Raw genomic sequence first — 22822 nt, 5'->3', positions numbered from 1 at the left:
TGGAAACTTTGCTTGAAGACACAAATTAGAGGAAAAGGGGGAAATGGAGGGAGTGGACACCATGAAGCCAGAGGCTGCCAGCGGCCTGGTCATTGCTGGCCAAGCCTTACATCTGCAGAACTCAGACAGGATTGCTTGAATTAATTAACCCCACTATGGCTGGGCATCTCCAGCATCTTCCTTGGACTAAAATGCCCTGCAGTCTCTGCTTCCAAGAAAAATACATTTTGTCTCGGGCAAGTGTCTTCCGCAATTGTTGCAAAACCTGAGTACTTACTTTTTGGATGACCCAAGAGTTTGTTTCCTTAGACCCCACCCCCACCCCTACCCCTCATCCGTTTTCAGTAAGCTGCAGGGAGGGACCAGCCCAGCCTAAGCAGATCCCTCCCTCCCTCCCACCCTCCCTCCCATCACACGCACTGCCTGTCAGGATCACTGGTCGCATCTGGCAGGATTTTACAAAAGGTGCTGCTCAACTTCACTCAGGTACACACAAGGCCTCATTTCGGGAGAGCTGCTTCAGCCCTCTGCCCTACTCAGTCAAGCACAAGTTTCTGCTGGAGTGACCTTTCTCCGGGCTCAAAGGGAGTTGGGAAGCAGTTTCCTGCAGCACCGAGTTCTCTTCCATGCCCTGACGCAGGGCAGATCGGCAACGGTCCTTCCACGTAAGCTAATCCCAGTTTGTCGGAAAGAAGGTTCAAAACACAGAAAGGGCCACTTCTTTCTATAGAAGGCAGAGGCCTCCCCCTGCCCAAACACTGTGCAGGGTCCCCTTCTCATCTCCATAAGACACAGGTCAGGTAGGAGCCGGTGGCAGCAGATTCCTCTGTATCGGAGGGCCACAACTGGAAGTTCCTACTACGGTGACCTCCATTGCATCCATGGAAGAGGAAAGAAGCCACTCATGGAGGCTCATCCAGTTTCACATGTCCACACAAATTGGGCAAAGACCAGTAGCTTAGCCAGATAAGCTGGCATCAATTGCTACCTCATCCCTTGCAACCATGTCTTAACACATGCCCAGCACAGAGAGAGGGGTTCTTGTTAAGCCAACCACCAAAGTCTTCTCCTTCGTGCACTCCCAGGATTTAAAATTCAGGCTGAAGGTAGCGTGGGGGGTCTGCATCCTCCCCCAACGCCATGCCAAGACAGAGCACACAGATCAGCTACAAACAGGGCCACTGTGTGCCGTTTGTTCCTCCGGGAGGCAGCGGCATTCACAGTAGCTACGTGGAAAAAGCTCCAAACATCAAACACCAACCATCCAGGTAGGCTCTGGAGGAGAGAGGAACTGGGCTGTGATGTAGATACGGAGTGGGGAAAGCTTCAACAAAAGGGGGGCTCCTGGAGAACACTGTTTGACCACTGACGTCTCAGTGCTTGTCCATGGCCAATGTACTCCCGTTGGCCTTGGGTTTAGGCTTAGACTTGAAAGAAAAGCGCTTGATGAGGCGCCGAGAGAAGCTGCCAGATTTCTTCCTGCCAGAGGAGCTAGCACCTGCATTGGGCAAGTCATCATGAGACTGGCTGAGGCCGGCTTCCTTCTGCTTGTTCTTCCTCCGGAAGATGAGTTTGGTGCCGCTCCGGAGGAAGTTCACTGCAGCGGGAGAGAGAAACACGTGAACATCCAGGGGACTCTGCTACATCCCATGCCACCATCCTAGCTTCTCTGATGCCAAAGCAATGGGGTGAAGCTCTGCTGAGCACCCCCTAGGCACACACTCAGCCTCACCTTTGTGATCTTTCAAGCTCCTGGTCTCCAGAGCACCTGTCGAGCCTGTTTCGGATTCCACATCCTCCAACGAGGGCCTTTCGGAGATGTCCGAGCGCGTCGTCTCATCCAGCTCCCTTTGGGCAGAGTATGAGGTTTCCAGCTGCTGAGTGGCATCAGTGGTACTCTGCCCATATTCAGATATGCCAGTCGCAATGGAGTCATCCTGGAGAGTGGCCTCCAGCGAAGCAGCATAACCAAGGGAGAGAGCCATCTCGTCTTCGGCAATTGGTACCTGGGGTTGGTGAGTGAGAAGAATGATCCAACAGAAGCCAAAAGTAGTCACTGTCTCCCTGCCCCCACCCTCTGATCAGGACCACCTCTTCCTTCCCCGTCATCATTCGGGGCTTCCTAAGAAAGCATGGCTGAATCCAAGCAAGCAGATAAGCAGTTACCTTGGAAACTCCTGAGATGATCAGTGTACTTCGCTTTGTTGGGGTCTTTTTGGCAGGTTTATTGGTCAAATCTGTCAGCTGCCTGATTGCCGTCTCGGCCACTGGGTCCAAGCCATTGGACACATGGCTGCTTCCTGGAGGAGACACAAACACACACATATGCATGGATATATGAGAGTCATTGTATTGCTTTATTGGGCAAGTGAAAAAGGTGTGGAAGACCTTCTTTGCCACTCCTACTCTCTAGAGCAGGGGTTCGGGTTCCCAAACTTGGGTCCTCCAGCTGTTGTTGGACTACAAGTCCCATCATCCCAAACTAGCAGGATCAGTGGTCAGGGATGATGGGAAATGTAGTCTCAAAACGGCTGAAGGCCCAAGTTTGGGAAACACTGGATTGGAGGTCCAAACTGACCGAAACAGATGTTGAAGTGCAGCCTGCTTTTAATATACAATGTGAGCCAGTTTCTGCACTCTGTTTTCACCCCATCTTTCCTCCAAAGAAATTCAGGGTGGTGTATGTGGCTCTTGCTCCCTCCCTTTTTCCCACCTCAATTTTATCCTCTGAGCAATCCATGTAGGTTAGGCAGAGGAGATGGTGACTGGCCCAAGGTCACTCAGTGAGCTGCATGGCTGTGGGGGGATTTGAACCCTGGACTCCCAAGTGCAATACTCTCACAATTACACTACACAGGCTTCTCAGTGGCTCTTCCTGTTCTATTCCCAGACAGGAACAAAGCAAGCCAGCAAGAAAATAGATGAGGAGGAGGAAGAAGAAGAAGAAGAAGAGGAGGAGGAGGAGGAGGAGGAGGAGGAGGAGGAGGAGGAGTTTGGATTTGATATCCCGCTTTATCACTACCCGAAGGAGTCTCAAAGTGGCTAACATTCTCCTTTCCCTTCCTCCCCCACAACAAACACTCTGTGAGGTGAGTGGGGCTGAGAGACTTCAAAGAAGTGTGACTAGCCCAAGGTCACCCTGCAGCTGCATGTGGAGGAGCGGAGACGCGAACCTGGTTAACCAGATTACGAGTCTATCACTCTTAACCACTACACCACACTGGCAAACCAAGCTTTCCATGGGTTTGTCTCCAGCTGGGCCCAAAAGACTCTTCAAGCATTCCCCTGGCACGAGGTGGGGCAGGGAAAGGGATGCCACTTGGCCTAATCCTTGCAGCTCTTTGTCATGTGATCAAGGACAAAAAAAATTGGCTCCCTGGTGACTTACTACTACTGCAGGGGGAAGAGCTGGGACAGCCATTTTCTGGAAGCATCGTGGTCACTTTCTCTGTCACTTCCACCTTCGATGGAGACCTTGAGGGTGAATCTGGGCTCCAGAAGAAAAGGGGGGCAAAATCAGCAAACAAGGTCACAGGACCCAACAGATGCTTCACACACACACACACACACACCCTTTCCAGGCTTCCTTACAATAGGCATGCGGTTCACTTGCTGGGGAGGTGGAAGACTCCCTGCCCCAATAGAACTCGGAATCCAAGAGGAGGCCTCAAAGCAGGTGTGCTGTTATACGCCAGAGTGATACTGCTGCCCAATATCCAAGGGAAGGCAAGGACTTCAAAGCAGAGGGGTTGCTATATAACCAACAGCCCTGAAGGAAGCTGGCCATTTCCATCGGGAGAAATCCTCCCCTACCCACCAAGTATGTTTTGCCTGAAAGCGTTGGATGAACTTTAAGCCAAGGCTCACGAGAGCTCAGCCCCAGAAATAGATATCCACACCAGGGGACAAGTAAAAGCAGGGAGGAGGTCCTCCTGCCTCTCACAGCAGTTGCTGCCAAGTGCATCTCCTTTACAAATCGGTCACCAGCTACTTGCTGCATCTTTCCAGATCCTGGATAAGATGCTCTGTTTCCAGGCAGGTGTTACTCCCATCACTACGGCCCATTTGGCAAACAGGCTGGGTTCATAATAAATTGCTGGCGCCTCTCCAGCAACTGCAGGTCCCTCTCGGCTGCCTTTGCCATTCCAGAGGAGCAGACAGAGCAGCACCACTTGTGCTTGTGAATGCATTTACACACACACACACACACACACACACACACACAGGTGTGTGCACACCCTGAAAGCAGGGTCCCCTTACCAATCTTGCAGTCCATCTTGGGCCTGGACTGGATGGTGGTGACCGTGGTGACGATGGTCCCGTCAGGCATGATGGTGCGGTCCATCTCAATCTTTTTGGTGGGTGTGATGCTGGTGCGCAGCGAAGAGGCCAGCTGAAGCTCCGGCAGTTCCTGATAGAGCAGCTGCCAAGAGAGCCAGATGCAAACCCTTCAGGCGGACAGGTGGGGTCACATGGACACACACCGGGGGTGGGGTGTCACTCAGCTCAGCAGCTCCCCATCAGCAGAACCAGCTTTCCTCCAACAGCAGGTGATCTCCTTGCCCCAGAACAGGAAGAGACCAGCACCCCAGAACCTGCCTGCTTTGCTTTCTCTGCAGCCAAATTGCCTGACATAAAGCTGGCCTGGCATTGGGAGAGGGATTTGCATGCAGAACAATAACAACAACAACATGTATTTATTTATTTATTTATTATTTAATGAATTTATATACCGCCCTATACCCGGAGGTCTCAGGGCAGTTCACGTAAATTAATATTTATATGCCACCAAACTGACTAGGTTGCCCCAGCCACTCTGGGCAGCTCCCAACAGGATACTAAAAACATAATGAAACATCAAACATTAAATACTCAAATTTTCACCTGCAGCCTCTCCAGGCAGAGCTGAGAGAGAGACTCCCTGGCCCAAAACTCTGGAGATACGCTGCCAGTTAGTGTAGGCAGTATGAGCTAGATGGACACAAGGGTCTGACTCAGGATGAGGCAGTTTCCATGCCCTTCATGGGACTGTGGCAACACCAAGGAAGGAGGCTGGCTCCTGTGGTTAATGGCTCTGAAGCAGGGGTGGGTGTGGGCGGGGGACCTTCCAGTAAGTTGCAGCTGGGCCACCTCAGTCTTGGTCTCTTGTTTCTCCCTCTCCAATATCTGCATACAGAATCTCAAACTGAAAGAGGGAAAGCCCTGTAGAGGCCACTGGTTATTCTACTCCAGCAATTCCTGCACAGAGTTCTTGCCCTTTTTGCCTGTCACTTCACACTTCACCTCCACTGCAATGGCTGCTCCTGCAGGCAGCTTCCCGACAGCTCCGGGGGTCAGTGTATACTGCTGATGCCCCCGTGGCTCTTTGGAGGGGGAGTCCAGTGGGATAGTGGCAAATCCCAAGAGCACATCTGCAAGAGAGAAGCAACAAAGAGGGAACACAAGTGGAGATTCTCCCAAGGCGCTGGCAGCAGCCCATGCTATGTCAACTTAAATCATAGAAAGAGAGAATTGTAGAGTTCAAAGGGATCCCCAGGGGTCATCTAGTCCAACCCCCCAAATCACTGATCCCTTCTTCCAACCTAGCTGCTCCCACTGCCCAATCATCAATATCCAGCCACCACTTCTCAGTGTCCAGCCAGTCCCTGACACCTCATTTGAGAGCCACAACCAGGCCCAACAGCCTTGGCCACCCACAGGTCACAGCAATCCTCAGCTCCATGGCTGGTCGCAGAAAATACTTACCTTCTGCAGAACTGCTGCTCCCGAGCACACTCAGCTTCAGCTCTCTGGTCTTCGGTCCAAGCTCCCTGTCCAGGCACAGGAAGAGGAAACAGGCATTCAGTGGTTTAGAACATTCTCCCCCTGGAAAACACGGGCTCCTCCTCCAATCGTCAAATTTGAGGTCCATGAGTATTGCTCTCCAGAGTAAGAGGGGAAACGGAAGCAAAATGCCCCTGTGCAGCTGGGGGCTGAAAGAGCACCATGTGGGGACACAAATGAAGGCCTGCTCTGTCCCCTCTGGGTGGAGGTGCTGAAGGGAAAGCATTGAAGTGGTGCAGCAGGACACCCAATCCAAGGAAGTTGGCTGAAAACCAGGGATGGCGCTGCCTATTCCAGAAAGCCCTTAGGATCCGGCCAGCCAACACACCCTTCCCCAAATATGCAAAAGAACAAAAAACTGCTGCTCCTTACAGAACGAGCTTGTCCGTCCACTCCACTTCGGCTGCAGGGCTGGAGCTGCTGGATGGCACCAGCTTCGTCCTCTTCAGCTGCCGAGGGCTGTCCAGCTCTGCTACGCAGCACAACTGCCCACTTCCTAAAAGGGGCACAGAGCAACACTGGGGTGAGGCCATGCAGACACCTGATAAGCCCTGGGAGGGGCTGCCCAGAAAGAAGAAGCAATAGGAGCCACTCGCTGAGCATCGCCATGCTGAGCAGGGATTTGTCTGCCCAGCCCAACTCACCCGGATTCCCACCCAGATCTTTGCACATCTTCAGACTGGAAACAAAACCCCAACTCCTAAAGTCACCCATCCCCTGAAATCCGGCTCTCCCTTCAGAGTCTTAACCCTTTGAAAAGCCCCAAGTAGGTAGCTATGTAGTGATGCTGCTTACAGAATCGCCTTAACCCCTTGGCAAGAGGCATGCTTGGTTCTGCAGGTGAGAGGATGCAGCCAACATTGGGTCTTCACACCTAGCCCAAAGCTGGCCAGGATGCCCCAATGTGCCATGCCTTCAAATACAGGTGCTCACTCTCACCCCGCAGAGCAGCCAAAGGCCTGAAACATCTCCTGTTCCTGCATCATACCTCGAGTCTCCTCAGAGCCCAAGTGCAGAGCTCGCAGATGCTGGAGAAGCATCTTGGGCACCACTGGAGCAGATGTGCTGGATGGGGACCCCTGGGAAAGTTTATTGCAGGACACCTGAGATAAACAAGGAAGGAAAGCACATGAGCAAGGAACCGCTGACACATGCAGTCACAACTCTCTCAAGTCATGAATGGGAACCTGCAGAGGTGGTTGGACCACAGTTCACATCACTCTCAATCATTGGCTATCCTGGCTTGGCATGATGGGATCTGGAGTTCCAAAACTCCCCATCCTTGCTATAAAACCAAATGGCTGACAATAAATGTCAGCTACATCCAGAGTTCTGGGTATTTATTTATTTATTTCCCACCCATCTGGCTGGGTTTCCCCAGCCACTCTGGGCAGCTCCCAACAGAATATTAAAAGCACAATAAAACATCAGACATTAAAAACTTCCCTAAACAAGGCTGCCTTCAGATGTCTTCTAAAAGTCAGATAGTTGTTTATTTCCTTGACGTCTGATGGGAGGGCATTCCACAGGGCTGGGACCACTACCGAGAAGGCCCTCTGCCTGGTTACCTATAACCTCACTTTTTGCAGGTAGGGAGCTGCCAGAAGGCCCTTGGAGCTGGACCTCAGTGTCTGGGCTGAAAGATGGGGGTGGAGACGCTCCTTCAGGTATACTGGGCTGAGGCTGATACCAAACTCCCCCACTCATACTGGGCTAGAAGAAAGAGTCCCCTCACTCAACAGCAAAGAGTCAATTTCTTCCTGGTCCCAGGTGAAGCCGTCCATGAGCCTTCCCCTACCACCACCCCCTTCCCCAACCCTGCAATCACACAGCAATCCTATGTGGGAAAGATACGCATACACACCAATGTGGGAAAGATCTTTACCGCATTGCTGCCAGCTACACAGGCCTTCAGATTCACCATCATGGCAGGCTGAGTGCTGACAACGGAGTCCTCAATCAGGTCCTTTATGGTGGACAGGTCAACTTTCCCGTCATTCTCCTGGATCACAAAAATAAGGTCAGAAAACAAGCTCAGAAGGTGGGAAAGATCGCATTTGTTGCAGAGAATGTCCCCCCTTTACAGGAAGGTTAAAAGGCACCTGCAGCCAAAGGGAGGCATCACCCTCAAGACCTCCACTGACCCCAGGAAAGGAGCTTTTATCAAGTGTTCCATATATATGTATATATATATATTACACACACGTGTGTTTGTGTGTGTGTGTGTAATATATATAAATTTTCTGTTTTACAATTTAAAATACTCATTTAAACATCCTTAAAATATCAATGACTTCCATTCTTCTCTTTCCATGGTTCATTTTGCATATCATAAATCCCTGCATATTTTACTAAAACAAAACCATTCAGTATTCCGCTATTGTATCCATCAAAACTCATTTACACTGTTGAATTTAACTTAATGCTTCCAACATTTTCAAGTGTACACATTTCCCCCATATATTCAATAAATGTTTTCCAATCTTCTCTAAACGTATGTTCTTCTCTTATTCTATATGTTAAGTCTGCAAGCTGCGCCCTCCACTGACCCCGGAAAAGGAGCTCCTATCAAGAGTTCCCATAACGCCAACTGGGTGCCAGGAGTTGTAGAATACAAAGCTCTCATTTGAGCACCCCACGCAATGCAGGTCCTTTCAGATTCAGGGGGAATCCTGAGCAGGTTGCAGAAATGGCCCCGCTGAAAAGCAAGGCAAGTCTGGCAGCACTTTCCTATGCAAAGATGCCTCACGTTATAGAGAAGCCACCTTTGCTCCCTCTGAATGTAGCATCGCGTTCGGCAAGCAAGCCCATGTAGGTTTGCATGAAAGACAGGGAAATATGTCCACCCTGCTGGAGCATGGAGGTGAGCCAGGACAAGCACGGTAGTAAGTTTGGTTCTATTACTGATGGCTTGAATCAGAGCAACAGATTTTCAACACGCTGCATGCCTTCATTAGCTGACCAGCAGTAGTGGCTGGAACCCTTGGTAGGTGAAACCAACTAGTTCTAGCTTTGTCCCCATCCTCCTCCCTTTTGAGCTCTACAAGGGGCCAAGGAGGAGGAAGCTGACAGGCAATTCTGATAGTTGTAAGGAAGAAGGCAGGCAAGTGGGGGCTGGTTGAAGGCAGACTGAAATGGGGAAGGCAGCCCCCCCCCCATTTGCCCTGATGGGAAAACATCCACTGCTGAATACTTGTGTTAAGAGGAATACCGCTTTGCAAAGGGTCACCAATCAGCTTCTGCATAATCTGTACTTTTAACTTCCCTCTGACCTCGCTGGTTACAATTCTAGGCCCCCCCCCCCCCCGTTACCACTCCCCCATGCGTATATATCACTGCAGTTTTTAGGAGAAGGCTCCATGCACCGCATGAAGCGGGCTCCAGGTCATTAAAGCTTTTGGCATAATGAACTTGTTGATTTCGCCAAGTTGCTTTGCTGTTTCTGCTGCAATCTCACTGGCCTTGCACACACAGCAGCCAAATGAGGGGTGCGCCGCTGAGCTTTCTCTAGCAGGAGGGAAGAATTCTAAAGCAGTTGTGTGTGTGGAATCAGGACCAGCGGAGCCCTCTGGCTCCCCCTCGCAGAACAGGCAAGTGTGGCCTCCCACCCGGCATTCCTCATCTGTTTGCTCACTTCGCGTAGCTGGAGCCTTGGAACGACTGACAGGTTCAGCTCTGGTCTGTCTTTGAATGCCCAGGATACCAGCAGCCCTTCATCTTGAATCTCCTCCAGGTGGATCTCCAACTGGCCCAGGTATATAAAAAAAAAGTCTTATCATCATTACCACCACCACCACCAGGAACATCATCGGCACAAAGTTATTTATACCCAACTATTTTGTATAATCTGTAGGCTGTCTATATTCATCTAAAACCACCCAAGTAAACAATATCACAACCCAAGCTTTCATGCAAAATAGACTTAAGCAAAATAGGCAGAGGCCTCTACCTGCAGACCCGCCCAGGCACAAACCCTGCTAGCAGTAGCCTCTGCCCACAGTAACTCAGAGGGTGGCCAAGGGCAAACTCCCTGGCAAGGGGGGGGGGGAAACACAGAGTGGTGGAGTGGGCAGGGGTGGGAAGGAGAGAAAGCCCCAGATCCCTGCCCCACACAGTTACCTGGGCCCGCAGCACAGCCAAGGTGACGTGATAGGTGTCCATGGAAACGGCAGCTGGAGACTGCTGAGTGACTGAGACAGGGAACTGCAGGGTGCTGGCAGAAAGGTGGCAGCACAACATCTGGAAGGAGAGCCGGGAAGAGAGAGAGACGGTCATTGTGGCCAGCTGGAGGGCCAGCCAGAAGGCAGGTGACAAAGAGCAGCAGGCAGGGAAGACGGTTCTGGGGAACATTCATGGCAACATTCAGGGGTCCGTTGTTACCACTACGCCCAGCTGGTCCCAGACACCTCCTTTTGGGCACAACTGGGGTCAGCTGGTAGGGGGAAGTTATTCAACCTCCCTTATGTTTTTATATGTGCTGGAAGCTGCCCAGAGTGGCTGGAGAAATCCAGCCAGATGGGCTGGGTATTTATTATTATTATTATTATTATTATTATTATTATTATTATTATTATTATTTCCCCAACTACATCTCCCTCATTTTATACATAAATGTAAACCCTGCACTCCAGCATGTGGCCTTGGGAGGAACACCTCTCACCCACCCACCCCCCATTCCCCCTTGCACGCTTATGGTGCAAAGTGGAGGACACGCATTCTCTCCACAGCAAATGTGTTTCTCCTCATGCCTGCTGACAATCATGGGTTCTCTTCTGATTTCCTGCCCAGATTCTGCCCTGGTCTTCCCCATGTCACGGCAGGAGCTTCCAGCCTCTGCTGCTGTGGCAATTAAACATTCATGCAAGACTCACTGCCTAGATCCTGCACAGAACAGCTAACTCTTCTTTGATCTCACACAGAGATGCCTGTTGGCCTCCACTTGTTTCTTGTGATGCTCCTTGGTATCTTTCCTTCTCTGTTGCTCTCACACCATCTCTCTCTAGTTACCACTAACTTCTCCTTTCGGACCTTCCCTGACCATTTCCTCCCTCCCGGTCCCTGGGGGTGGGGGTCTTAAACATCACTAACCACAACTCAGACCTCCTAGACCCTAAAAGCCAAAAGCAGAGCAGTGAAATGCGTGAAGCAGGGAGGAAAGTTGGGGAGGCAGTTCATTTGGCCATATACAGAGTGCGCTCCCACAGCTCATGCCCACATGCCTCAAATTATGGGGTTTTCTGTGGCTCCATACTTTGAGGTAGTCATTGTGTTTGACCCGCTCCAAAATATTCCCTTTCAGATTCTCTGCCTCACAGCCCCACTGTCTATGGGGAATCCTTTTCAGACAAAGGGCCACACATTCCCATTTAGGCAGCTGCTAAGGGCCACATGCTAGTGGTGGGTGGGGCCAGAAGAAAAGTGGGTGGAGCAACAGATGTTATTTTGACCTCCATACAGTAGGCCTGCTTCCACACATACTCAGATATACCCCTCTAACGTCCACCCATGCAAGCAACAGGCAAGCAACAATATCAAAGGGCACAATCCAGCATGGCAAAAAAACTTTCAAGGAGGACATGGAGCAGGATCTGTCAGGGGTGTGGCCTAGGAGAGTCCCAAGGGCCAGATAGAGAGGCCTGCAAGGGCCGCATTCAACCCATGGGTCTGAGATTTCCCCTCCCTAGTCTAGGATCTTGGTTTAATGTTAGACTGGTAGTTTTCAGCAGATATGTTTTCATCTGACACTGAGAGGGTCAAGAGCATCTGTCAGGAGGTCCGTGTAGCTCCTGAAGCTGCAAAATCTTCCTGCCCACACTAAACAAAGCTGGGCAGGCCCAGGGCAGAAGCCCCTTTAAGCAACCACGATTTCAGGAGTGCAAATTAACACAGGAATCTGCAACCCAAAAACAGAGCCTGAGCATTGCTATGAATGGCAGGAAGAGGGCAGTGCAGCTGTTTGGATCAGGGTCGGCTTTCCAGTGGTTTGGTTCTGAGCACTGAAGGCCAAGGTGAAGACCGGCTAGCAAATTCCCATTGTCTTTCGCTGCTCTCCCCCCCCACCCCCATCTAACATTGTGCTCCCCTCTGAAGGTGGTGGCAAGGAAAAGTAACAGCACAAGGATCAGAATGCAACAGCAGCAGCCTACCATACTGCGATCCGACTGGTCCGTGCACGTCACGTGGTCAATCTTGACAGCCGGTAGTTGCTGAGGACTCTCCTCAAATGTAATCTGGACTGAGCTCTGGGTCAAGAAGAAAAACTTGTTACTCCCCAGGCCGGGAAACCCCAACACAAATAGTTGAAAATGGGTGCATATCTACAAGGGCAATGCAAGCCTTGCCACACCAGCCATGGCACACGGGACGGGCAGAGGCATTTCACAAGGCTCATGGACCAGCTAGGAATCCCCTGCAAGCATCCAGATGTTGCTGTACTCCAGCTCCCATCAGTCCAAGGCAATGTGGCCAATGGCATTGTAGGAGTCCAGCAGCATCTGGGAGGCCACTGCTTCTTCCCCTCTGGCTTATGGACTCAGAATTGATTTTCAAGCCAGTTATTTCCAATTCTCAGTCCATAGATAAGACCCTAATAAGTCGGACCTCTCCACCGAGTTATAGTCCAAACAAGCTTGAGAACCCCCAAAGGCAGCATCTAATAATAAGATTTTGCATTTGTACTGTATAACTCTTCACATACATTATCTAGTTGGACTCTTTACAACAAACTTGTAAGTTAAATCAGTATTATTGTCCCCCACCCACCCACCCACCCACACATACCCAGTGTTCGAAATTAGCCAGGCGCCAGGTGCATTTTGCGACTGGCATGAGTCCAATTGCAACCACCTAGAGAACTCTGGATGCCAGGTTGACAACTGACATTTCCATCTGGCTGACCCTTCTAGCTTTCTTAAATAGCTAAGCAGAAGAGCTTATTTATTACATGTATATCCTACCTTTTTCGCCAACATGGTTCATGCCATGCCCCCCCTCCCCAGTTAATCCCTACAATGACCCTGTGAAGCAGGTTAAGAGGCTGTGACTGGCTCAAGGTCACCCAGTGAGCTTCATGACTGAGTGGGGAATTGAACCCTGATCTCCCAGGTCCTAGTCCAACACTCTAACCACTACACCACTTATGGGGCAGCTCTATATATCAAGCAGGTAAATAAATATGGTGAAAGCAAAATGTCACTTCGAGAAGGGTCTGAAATATTCTCCTTGAAGCTTGCATTTGTTTTATTCTAGATTGTTTTATTTGATGTTTTAATGTGTTGTAAACTGCTTTGAGGTTTTTTCTTTAAAATATAAAGCAGTTTAGAAATTAAATGAATAATAATAATAATAATAATAATAATAATAATAATATATCACCACAAAAACACTCTGTTGTGGCGTCCATAACCTAGGTTTAAGATGCCATTTGGCAATTCACTTATACCAGTATAACTGAGTTTCTAACACTGCTCTCCCCTCATAATTCAGTGGGGGAAAAGAGAAAACTTGACTTCACTGCAGAAGTGAGAATGAAACAGGAGAATTCCAGATTCAAGTGGTATTGGGGCAGAGGGAGGAAGGACCACACAGGTTGCAACCATAGTTTCTGGCAGGGGTTGTGTGCAGCTGAATAGAAACACAATGGGGAAATCTGGCAGGTGAAGCTTCCCCCAGATGTAAGCAATCAGAAGTCTGGACCTGTGCTATTTTGACCCGTTAAGCACCATGCAGAAAACTAGACCAGGCAGCCCCAAATCAATAACTCCTCTAACAGCCCTGCAGTGGTTGCCTGTTTGGAGAGAGAAGAGATTGCTGTGCCCTGCTGGGCGGTTCCTGGCAACAAGGCAAAAGTGAAGGCAGGAAAACAGAGTTCTGTGCTTCACAAGCAGCAGGGAGAGCTCCCCGTTTGCTGCAGTTCCTCCTCTCAAGGTATTATTTACTGTGTGCCCAGCAGCCAAGAAGCTGCTGTGAAAGCAGCACTCCCCTCCATTCAAATCTCAGATCCGTAGGCTGGCCAAAGCAAGCAGGTTAAGCAAAGGCAGAGTTGCCATGGGAGCCGGGGGTGGGGGGGAAGCTGGCCCAGCGAGTGGCAGCACAGAGGCTGCCTCCGCACTCTGCAGGACCCTGGCAGGCACATTGGACAGTCTCTGAGCAACTAGAGGAGAGGAAAGGAGAGGCTGGCTGGCTGTTGTCCTCCAGTTTGTTGAAGTGCCCCTTTCTCTGGGCGCTGGGATCCACTGAGGCAGATCCACTCACAGCCTTTCTCTGCTGCCACCAACTTGGGGAGGGAAGCCTCCGCTCTTGTGGCTGGGACTCTCCCCAAACAGGCCTTGATCTCCAGGGAGAAATGCAAACATTGGTTGCTGGCAGTGAATTCCACTCTGCAAGAGGGCTTACTCTGGCAGCCCCAAGAAAGCAGCTTAGCCCAACCTGGAGGAAAACAGGTTTGGCTGGTCAGGTGCTATTGCCCTGCAGGGAGAGCAAGGGAAGGCCTCCCTGCCCCCAGTCAGAGGCACTAAGACCATCACCTTCCTTGCCAGTCCAAACACAACGCTGCTGCAACCTTCCCCCTCCCTTTTCCCCGGCCTATTGAAGCATACAGCAAGGAAAGGCATCTCTTCCCTAGGCTCTTGGAGTTATTCAGCTCTCTTGTTGATCCAGCCGCAAAACACTTCTCCACCAAGGCCTTTCGTACTGTTCCTGGATCCAGAATAAACTCCTGGTCCTTAGCAAAGCTGCCTTATAATGAATCAGACCATTGGCCCATTTAGCTCAGTGCTGCCTACACAGACTGACAGTAGCTCTCCAGGGTTTCAGGCAGGGATTCCCTCCCAGCCTTACCTGGAAATGCTAACTGCATGCTCTACCACTGAGCTATTCAGGTCTTTCAGGCCATACTCCCTTCCCCATCAGACTTTCCGCAAGCATCTCCCAATACATCCTTGCCCAGCTCCTCCCGCTCATTCCGCCATCTGCTTTCAACAACTCCACCCATCTGGTGGCCCGCAGAGCACCTCTATGTTCCTTCTAATCCTTCATCACAATCCACTTGTTCTATATGGCCTTTGGCACCATCCCTCAAGTCCTCTCCTACCCTTCTGAAAACCAAGGTCATATAATTGGAGACACAACCTCCTATCCATGAGTTTCATTTCCACCTTGTCTTGAACCTTTAGCCTGCAGGTCCCTGCCCAGAAAGACTCCACAAAGCATCATAAACACTGAGAGCATAACAACCAACAACCCAGGCAGATCTCCCTAGAGAGACACAGGTACACCTTCAGAGGATGCTAAGACATGCCCCACCCCCCACAAATCAGTACAAGGTTGTTGTGTGGATGCAGAATGAAGCATCCAACAGCTTGTGTGCATCGGTTCTTCTGTTGGTTTACAAAGGCTGAGATGCCTACAAGGCAAGCATCTCTTTTTCACAAGGTTTTGGCTTCCCTGGAATTAATCTTCCCCCAACCAACAACAAAAAAAGTCATTTATATTTATAGTATGCCACGTTCTCTGGGAGAGACGAGCCTCACACTGGTCACCTGATTCCTTGACAACCTTCTTCAGCATAATGTATTTATTTCTAATTTCCAAATGCATTTCTGCATGACTGCATCATTAAATATCAGGGTGGAAGACCATACAAATAATCACGAAAAGTGACTGGCTAGTTAAAGAAAAAGAAAGAAAAAATGTGAACAGCTGCACAGCATAATAAAGCCAAGAGGCAAATGGAAGTTAGCAGCATGAATGCCTGCTGAATCTCTGCTGGAAGCATGTTCCCAGCTCATGGGACAAGTGACACTAAATGCCTGACTTCTGATTGAGGCCAGTTGGACCTGCATACTACGAGGGACAACTATAACTGTGCTCCTTCAGATGATCAAGCAGTGATACAAGGACTCAGGTGGTCCTTAAGGTATCCCAGGACCCAAGCTTTTCAGGGCTTTGTGCATCAACACAAGAGCCTTGAACCTACCCAGGTAGCTCATGGGCAACCAGTAGAGATATTTTAGCAGAGGCGTCACATGCTGTCAGCCACCCTGCACTCATCAGCAATCTAGTCACTAGCTGGAGTTTCCAGACACATTGCAGTAATCCAGTTTAACGCATGGACTGCACTGGGTATCATGAGGCTTCAGCAGCTGTTTGCTTGCCTTGTGGAGTGGAGCACACTGTGACCAACTTGCTGAATGCATGACTTTTTGTGTGGAGCGGGGGAAGGGGGTCTTGTGGCTCTTCCGTAAGCCAAGCAGGTATAAAACCCAGAGATCCATTCTGGAAGGGAAGCACCTTGGACAGCAGCCACCTCTAGCTTCCAGGTTTCTGAGGGCAGTAGCTCCAGGGCACCACTGCTCAACAGGCACAGAGGGCACAAGATCAATTGTGAGCCTCCATTCTCTCCAAACGGTGCCTCTTGTGCCAGCTCATAACTAGAAAAGGCCTAGAGATAGGTAGGAGGTTCGGATTTGTTCCGAAAAAGGAAATCACCTGCTCATGGAAACAGAAACTGGGTGAAGAGAAGGCTGCAGAGGATGGCAAGCATGCAGTGCTATCGGGGTCTCTAAGCCACAAAGCCCCTAGGATGGAGGAAAAAGCAGCCCAATCCTGCCCTGCTCCAGTCAGCTCTGAGCACCATCAAATGACTCACACAAGTTCTCCGAACTGGCAAAATTCAGCAACATTCTGACAAGGGCAGTTAAACACTTTAATGCTTGGAGATCCAAGTTAAGTCAAGTCCTTTTCAATGTGACCAGTAGAGGTCTACTGTCAGCCTTACCATGATGCTGACAGTATCATGTCCTCACAGCAACAGAGACATCTAAACCATCTCAGGCCACCATGTGTGTTGCCAGCTCTATTTTATCTCACGTAAACTGGCTCAGTATAAGCCAGCTTCCAATCCGTCCATCATCTGCCCCAGCACTGTCTCTTTTGACGGGCAACAGGTCACTGGAGATGTCAAGAGCTGAACCTGATCACCTGGTGAAGGCCAAGCAAGTGCTCTGCTACCACTGAGCAACGCTCCTTCCCCAAAGGGCAGGAATGGTGATCCCTGGACTGCTCTAACAAGACAGAAAAACGCAGAAGGAGCAGAAGCCAACATCTAAAAGAAATGTGAGAATTTAACACAAGAGAAAACAACCGTAAGATGCAATCAGGCCTATTATTCTATAAAAAGAGGGGCTGGAGCTCAACACAAACTTTTCCCGTGTTCTGTAAGAATGGCAATGGTGCTCACCTGAGAAGTGCCAGAGCTGAGCTCCGGCTGAAATAAAGCCCTGGATGAAATAAAAAACGCAACCCAGGAAATATACAGTTGGTTTCTGGTATGGTTTCATTAAAGCCAACCAACATAAAAACTGGGAACATGAAAAATTATGAGAATTCTAAACCCATTACTATTGGATTGATATGCCTGGAAAGCACAGCAATATCAAGAGAACCAGCAAAATCTAGAACTCTTGAATACTCAGAATATTCAGGAAGGGACAGAGTATGACCCAATATCTAGAAGTAAGGTTTCTTCTTTCATAAATTAACTCTTATCTGGTTGTGTAGGGTTCCCTGCATGCCTTCCAGAAATCCTGGGATGCATTGTCATCTGAACAGGATGCTTGTGAACAACAAAGACTGCTATTTCATGAGTCCCAAGAATGCGATTCCCATCTGCTTGGGCAGCAATAATGCTTTAAGTCATTAAAATATGAGCAGGAAAGATGACAGAAGTTCATTGTCTGTGGTAAATCACTGTCTGTGGTAAATCACTGGAAGATGTGACGTCCCAAAACGAGGAACTTCACACTCCCAAATGCAAACAGAACTTGGCCTCAAACAGAATGGGAATGGCTCTTGCCGTCTCCTTCCTGCACATGCTGGTGGAGAATTAGAGGGAAATGTTGAGGCAAAAGATGTAGAATATTAAGTCTAGTGCACTGTGAAATGCAAAAAGGAAATGAGAGGTGGGGGGGGGAAAGAGGAAGAGGTTTTCCACATACATACACATCTTTTCCACCCAGCACATTTTTAAGGATTTTCATTTTCATGAAACTAAACAAGCATCCAGTTCTCATTTGCTCTCTCCCCCCCCCCAAAAATCACCCCAGGTTCCCTCCCCCCATGAGATAAGATTTCTGTATGGCTTCTCTACAATTCATATTGCTAAGAGGGGAAAACTGTGACATCAGAAGGAGCTAAATATAATCCTATCCAGAGGGGACTTGAGATCAGTTGCCTCCAAAAGAACGTTTATCCCAGATTCCTCTTGGATTTTCAGAGGGAGAGAGAGAAGTTTTCATCACTGATTGCACAGAGAAAGATCCAGCCTTAAGCCCCTCCTTGCTCCCCAGATGAAAGATCATCATCATCATTGCAGTCATTGTGGATTAGGCGGGGGGGGGGGGGTTTAGAGAGAAAAAGCTTCTTATTAAGAGGCCAGAATGTTTTCAGTGGGAAATCACCAAAGCCCATCAGTACTCTGCTAAAACTGAATTTCACCTATGTTAAACGAGAGGGCTCAGCAGTGTACAATTCCTATTCCTAAACATGTCTTTTTTTTTTCCTTTTAGCTTATTTTGTTCAGTTTATTTTGATGGTTTAAAGGAGACACAAAGGAGATACTGTAACTCGGACAAGTACAAAATGATCAAATACCAAAGGAAATTAACCAGTCTAATTTAAAACCATGAAAAAAGCTGGCATTGAAGAACTCTCAGGATCAGACTTTGGCCAGCCTCCGGAGTAACAGAGCTCTGCAGGTGTTGAGAGGTGGTGCCCTTGCCATCTGGATCCAAGGCACCAATGATAGAGACACTCTCAGATAAGCAGAGATAACAGCAGCTGCTGCTCTCAGGTATAGAGCACTAAGCTCCCATTTAAGCTTGCACCATCATTCATCAGCCCTGTCATTGGGGAAATTTAAGCAACGCCAGCAAGATCCTAAGAGGCCTTGAGCAGAGCAGCCTCATCTTTGAAAAGAAGCTCCACAAACAGGGTCAGTCCCTTCTGGAGACCCCCAAGCTTCTGCCCATCCTGAAAAGCTGGAGGAGTTGCACCACTATCCTGGAAACTGATTGCCAGGCATGGAATATTCCAGCTATGCCAAGAGAGCCCAAGCAGACATGCAGGGCAGGTTGTTGGGACCACAGAGGAAAGATGGAGCAAGCAACTGGGCTTATGATGCTCTTTAGCAAAATAAATAAATAGGAATGCTTTGGTGTCTCATATTTGTCAGCTTCCTTACATAATATCTGTAATGAAAAAAGACCCCAATACCTACATGAGGTTTGGTCACATGAAACCTGCTTGTTTTTGAGTCCACAGAAGCACCTCACAAAGGGCAGGAAAGGCTCCTGCCCGGTTTCTCACGCTGATCAGCTGACAGCTTGCAAGCGTGATTAGGTTTCCGCCCTGCCGTTGCAAAGGTCATTACTGGTTGCTCTTTCAATCTGGCTCCGGTTTAAAATTCAGATCTTGCGGAAACAGATAGGGCTGCCATCTTTATTCTATTCCTTTTGCTTCTAACGTTGCCTCCCACCCAGCGAGCTAGTCATGCCTGCTCCCTCATCATTCTCACTCTGGCTAGTTATGAGCAGATTTCTCAAGTAGGTGGGTGCGAACCTAATGCATATCCTGAGTTCTTCCGACAGGCTTCTTCACCTAAGAGGATTTTTCTGCCTGGGAATCTGTCTAGTGCAGGAAACCATGCATATAAATCATAATGTAGTTATATTCTGCTGCATATGGTTGCAGAAGCATAGAATTGTAGAGTTGTTAAGGATGCTGAGGATCATCTAGTCCAACTCCTCCAACCCAGGAGGAATGCAGGAATATGCAGCTGTCCCATACAGTGGTACCTCGGGTTACAGACACTTCAGGTTACAGATGCTTCAGCTTACAGACTCCGCTAACCCAGAAATAGTACCTCGTGTACAAGGATCGAGCCTGCAACCTTGGCATTATCAGCACCATGCTCTAACCAACTGAGCTATCCTGTGTGTCCAAGAAAGGAATATATGGCTCCCAGCCTCTGTACAAGTAGCAAAACAGAGAAGCACCTGTGACGTGCTATGGAGCACAGCAAGCAAATTGGAATGGGTTCAAAGGACAACAAAAAAGATGGACCGTGGAATGGAAAGCAAGTTGTCCCCTGAGGAAAGCTTGAAGGAACATGGTAGGTTTAGCTGGGAGAATAGAATACTGAAGAGGGAGAGGAATATGGGAGTACTCTTCTTGCAGGCAAAAAGCAAAGACTGGCATTCTCTGCAGCTCCAGAAGGCAGGACTAGACTGAATAACCTTACATTACAGGAGGGGAGATTTGGGCTGAACACAAAGATAACCCTTTGGATTGTAACAGCAGCTTGGAAACAGAACCAGTGGCCCTGGATGGGTGGATGGGCTGTCTCCTGCTGGAAGTACTTGAACAGAGGCCACCCAGTGAGGTGGATGCAGCAGCAGCAGCAGCTCTGGGTTTCCAGCACTTAGGGAGTGGGGCTGGACCAGGTGTCCCTCCCTAGTTCTAGGTTCACAAAAGACTCCCGAGGAAGAGTCACCAACTCCCAGAGGTCACCATTACTCCAGTTTTAGAGATGGGGAATCACACCGGCGGCTGGCCCACATCCACTATGCAAGTTTACGATGAAGCTGCCCTGTGCTGGCTTAGACCCACTCTCTCCATCAACGTATTTGTAGCCAAACCAAATAGGGGCAACAGAAATGCAACAGTATCAGAAGACAGATTGCATTTCCTTTAACAGGATGCTGCATGCTATGGGTGCTGGGGCAGAAGAGAGACAGCAAGAGAGGAAAAACTCACACAGGAAAGCCTTGGGTTGGGAAGGGGAAAGATCTGAGGGAAGACTGAAGCAGGAGGCCCTTATAGATACAAGACCTTCACCCCAACACCATCACAAAGGAAGGTGCTTTCTGTCCATACACAGCTGCCGCTGCAGTTTTCCTTTGGATTTGGTATCATGTACTTTAAACGAGACGCAAGTGAAGGTTTCAGTTTGCACTGGGAGGAGTCAGCCTGGTCTCTTGTAATGTACATACCAAAATGCCACTGCCCAGGCAGCCAGGAGAGTGGGGTGCCTGCCCATTGTGTTAAAATGCATTCTTGAAGAGCAGCTCCTCCCCCCCACCCCCCAAGGAAGATGAACCCAACTCCACCCTGTTATCAGTGCAATGCTCTTTAGCATAATTGCAGGTCTTGGTATTTTGCCCTTGTTTGCAAACTTTCGCCACCCCAGAAGGAATTGCAGTGACCTTTGGCTGATGTAACAAAACTCTTGATTATGTTGTTTACAGGATCACCAAGGGAAAGGGTTTGGTTCCAGGAGCCTGCCAGCTGGAGTGCCAGCACCTGCAAGACTGGGAAGCCCAGGAATTTTGATGTGCAGATCCCTGGAGCTGCCCCCACCCCAAGCAACCTCATGAAAGCTGATGGCACAAGGGTGGCACATTGCTGCCACCCCAGCCAAGCATCCCTTTCCTCCCCTACTTCTTTACTGGTGCTAGAGTCAACACAGAGTCAAACTGGTTTACTCTCCAGGAAAAAAAACCAGGGCTGACTTTCCATTTATTGCCATTTTTATTGGAATAACGACCCCCACATTAAAAAAAGCATTTCGAAATTAGGGGAGGGGGAGAATGCAGGAAACCTTTTATACACCAAGCGGAAGGGAAGCAGCTTTGGGGGCTTTTAGGGTCCCCAAAAGGAGAAAGGAAAGGCACATACAAGCAAAGAAATAAAAACTTTCTCCTCCCCTCCCTCTCCGAAGGACAATACCACCTACAGGCAAAGTGACGCTGCCCCGGTCCCTGCTGCCCTAACCTCTGCGGGAAATTGGCCTGGCTGGGTTGGTGGACAGCGCCGGCGAGGAACCTACTGCTTTGCACAGGGCCGGGCAAAATGCGAGGGTGGAAAGGGAGCTCCTGGCCTGGCTGGGTTGGTGGACAGCGCCGGCGAGGAACCTACTGCTTTGCACAGGGCCGGGCAAAATGCGAGGGTGGAAAGGGAGCTCCTGGCGAAGTTGGCGGCGGCGGCAGGGCAGCTCGTTGGGCAGAAAGTGGAACCCGCATTGCTTTCGTCTTTGCTGCTGCGTTAGGCTCTCGGGCTGAACCATTGGCAGGACTGGGGACCGATCTCTGAACACGTGCAGAGCGCCTCCCTCTGGGATCGGGTGCCACCTCGCGCAGGCTTCAGCCTGGGACGCCCCTTTCTCCGCGGGGTCCGGCAGTGCCGGGAAAGAGCAGGCAGTCGAGGAAGGCTGGCTCGAGGCCCAGGTGGCTCACCTGTCACCCTCTCGGTGTCACCCTCCGAGGGCGCTGCCCAGACGCACCGCTTGCCACCCCTCCACACCGGGACCCCAGGAGACCCGGTCCCTACCCCACCCCGTCCCAGCCCCCGGCCTTGCTTACCCCGTGCCGGCGGGCCTGCTCGTTGAGGGCTCTCAGCCAGGCTCGCTGCCAGTTCTCGCGGAAGGCTCGGAAGGCGAAGAGCGACGCCAGCAAGCCGCGGGCTCCCGCCGCCGCCTCGGAGCCGGCCACTTCCCGGGCCGAGCCCAGGCGCCGCAGGGATGCCCAGAGGCCGGCGGCCGCAGCCGCAGCTCGGCCCCGCGACGGCAACGGCGGCGCCTCCTTCGCCGGCCGGCGCCGTCCTCGCCACAAGCCGCGGGCGAACTGCAGGAGCCAGGCCGAGACGGTGAGCAGCGAGGCGGCGAAGAGCAGCACCAGCGCCGCCCAGCCCAAGCTCAGCCCCGGCTCCGGCTCCGGCTCCGGCTCCGGCTCCATGGCGGTGGCTCACGGGGCGTCGCGGCACATCGCGCTCCCTCCGGGGCAGGGGCGTCGAGGAAAGAGAGCCGCTTCCTGCCTCCTTCCGCGCCGGCTTCGAGCTACAGGGGGAGGCGCGCAGCGCTCTCCTTCCTTCTCCCTTTCCTTCCCAACCGCGCTGGGCGGAGCGCGTTGGAGTTGGAGACAAGCTGGCCTCGGCGGCCAGTAGC

The 22822-nt window shown here is 50.4% G+C and overlaps 1 protein-coding gene across 1 annotated transcript; it reads right to left on the bottom strand.

Annotated features, from left to right (window-relative positions):
• Window positions 1-405: 405 nt before the first annotated feature.
• Window positions 406-22775, bottom strand: C2CD2L (C2CD2 like). The gene is made up of 14 exons (XM_033171506.1): window positions 22242-22775; window positions 11970-12065; window positions 9943-10062; window positions 9458-9568; window positions 7709-7825; window positions 6812-6926; window positions 6196-6319; window positions 5746-5810; window positions 5284-5411; window positions 4261-4423; window positions 3389-3487; window positions 2167-2300; window positions 1733-2006; window positions 406-1597 (listed from the first exon to the last, which is right to left on the bottom strand). The coding sequence occupies exons 1-14, from the start codon at window positions 22611-22613 to the stop codon at window positions 1374-1376; spliced, it is 2142 nt and encodes a 713-aa protein (XP_033027397.1). The 5' UTR covers window positions 22614-22775; the 3' UTR covers window positions 406-1373.
• Between the last annotated feature and the right edge of the window lie 47 nt (window positions 22776-22822).

The sequence above is a fragment of the Lacerta agilis genome, chromosome 15, assembly GCF_009819535.1.
Source record: "Lacerta agilis isolate rLacAgi1 chromosome 15, rLacAgi1.pri, whole genome shotgun sequence".
NCBI classification, from domain to species: domain Eukaryota; kingdom Metazoa; phylum Chordata; class Lepidosauria; order Squamata; family Lacertidae; genus Lacerta; species Lacerta agilis.
Note: the sequence above shows the minus strand (reverse complement) of the source record. Positions and strands in the feature narration are given on the sequence as shown.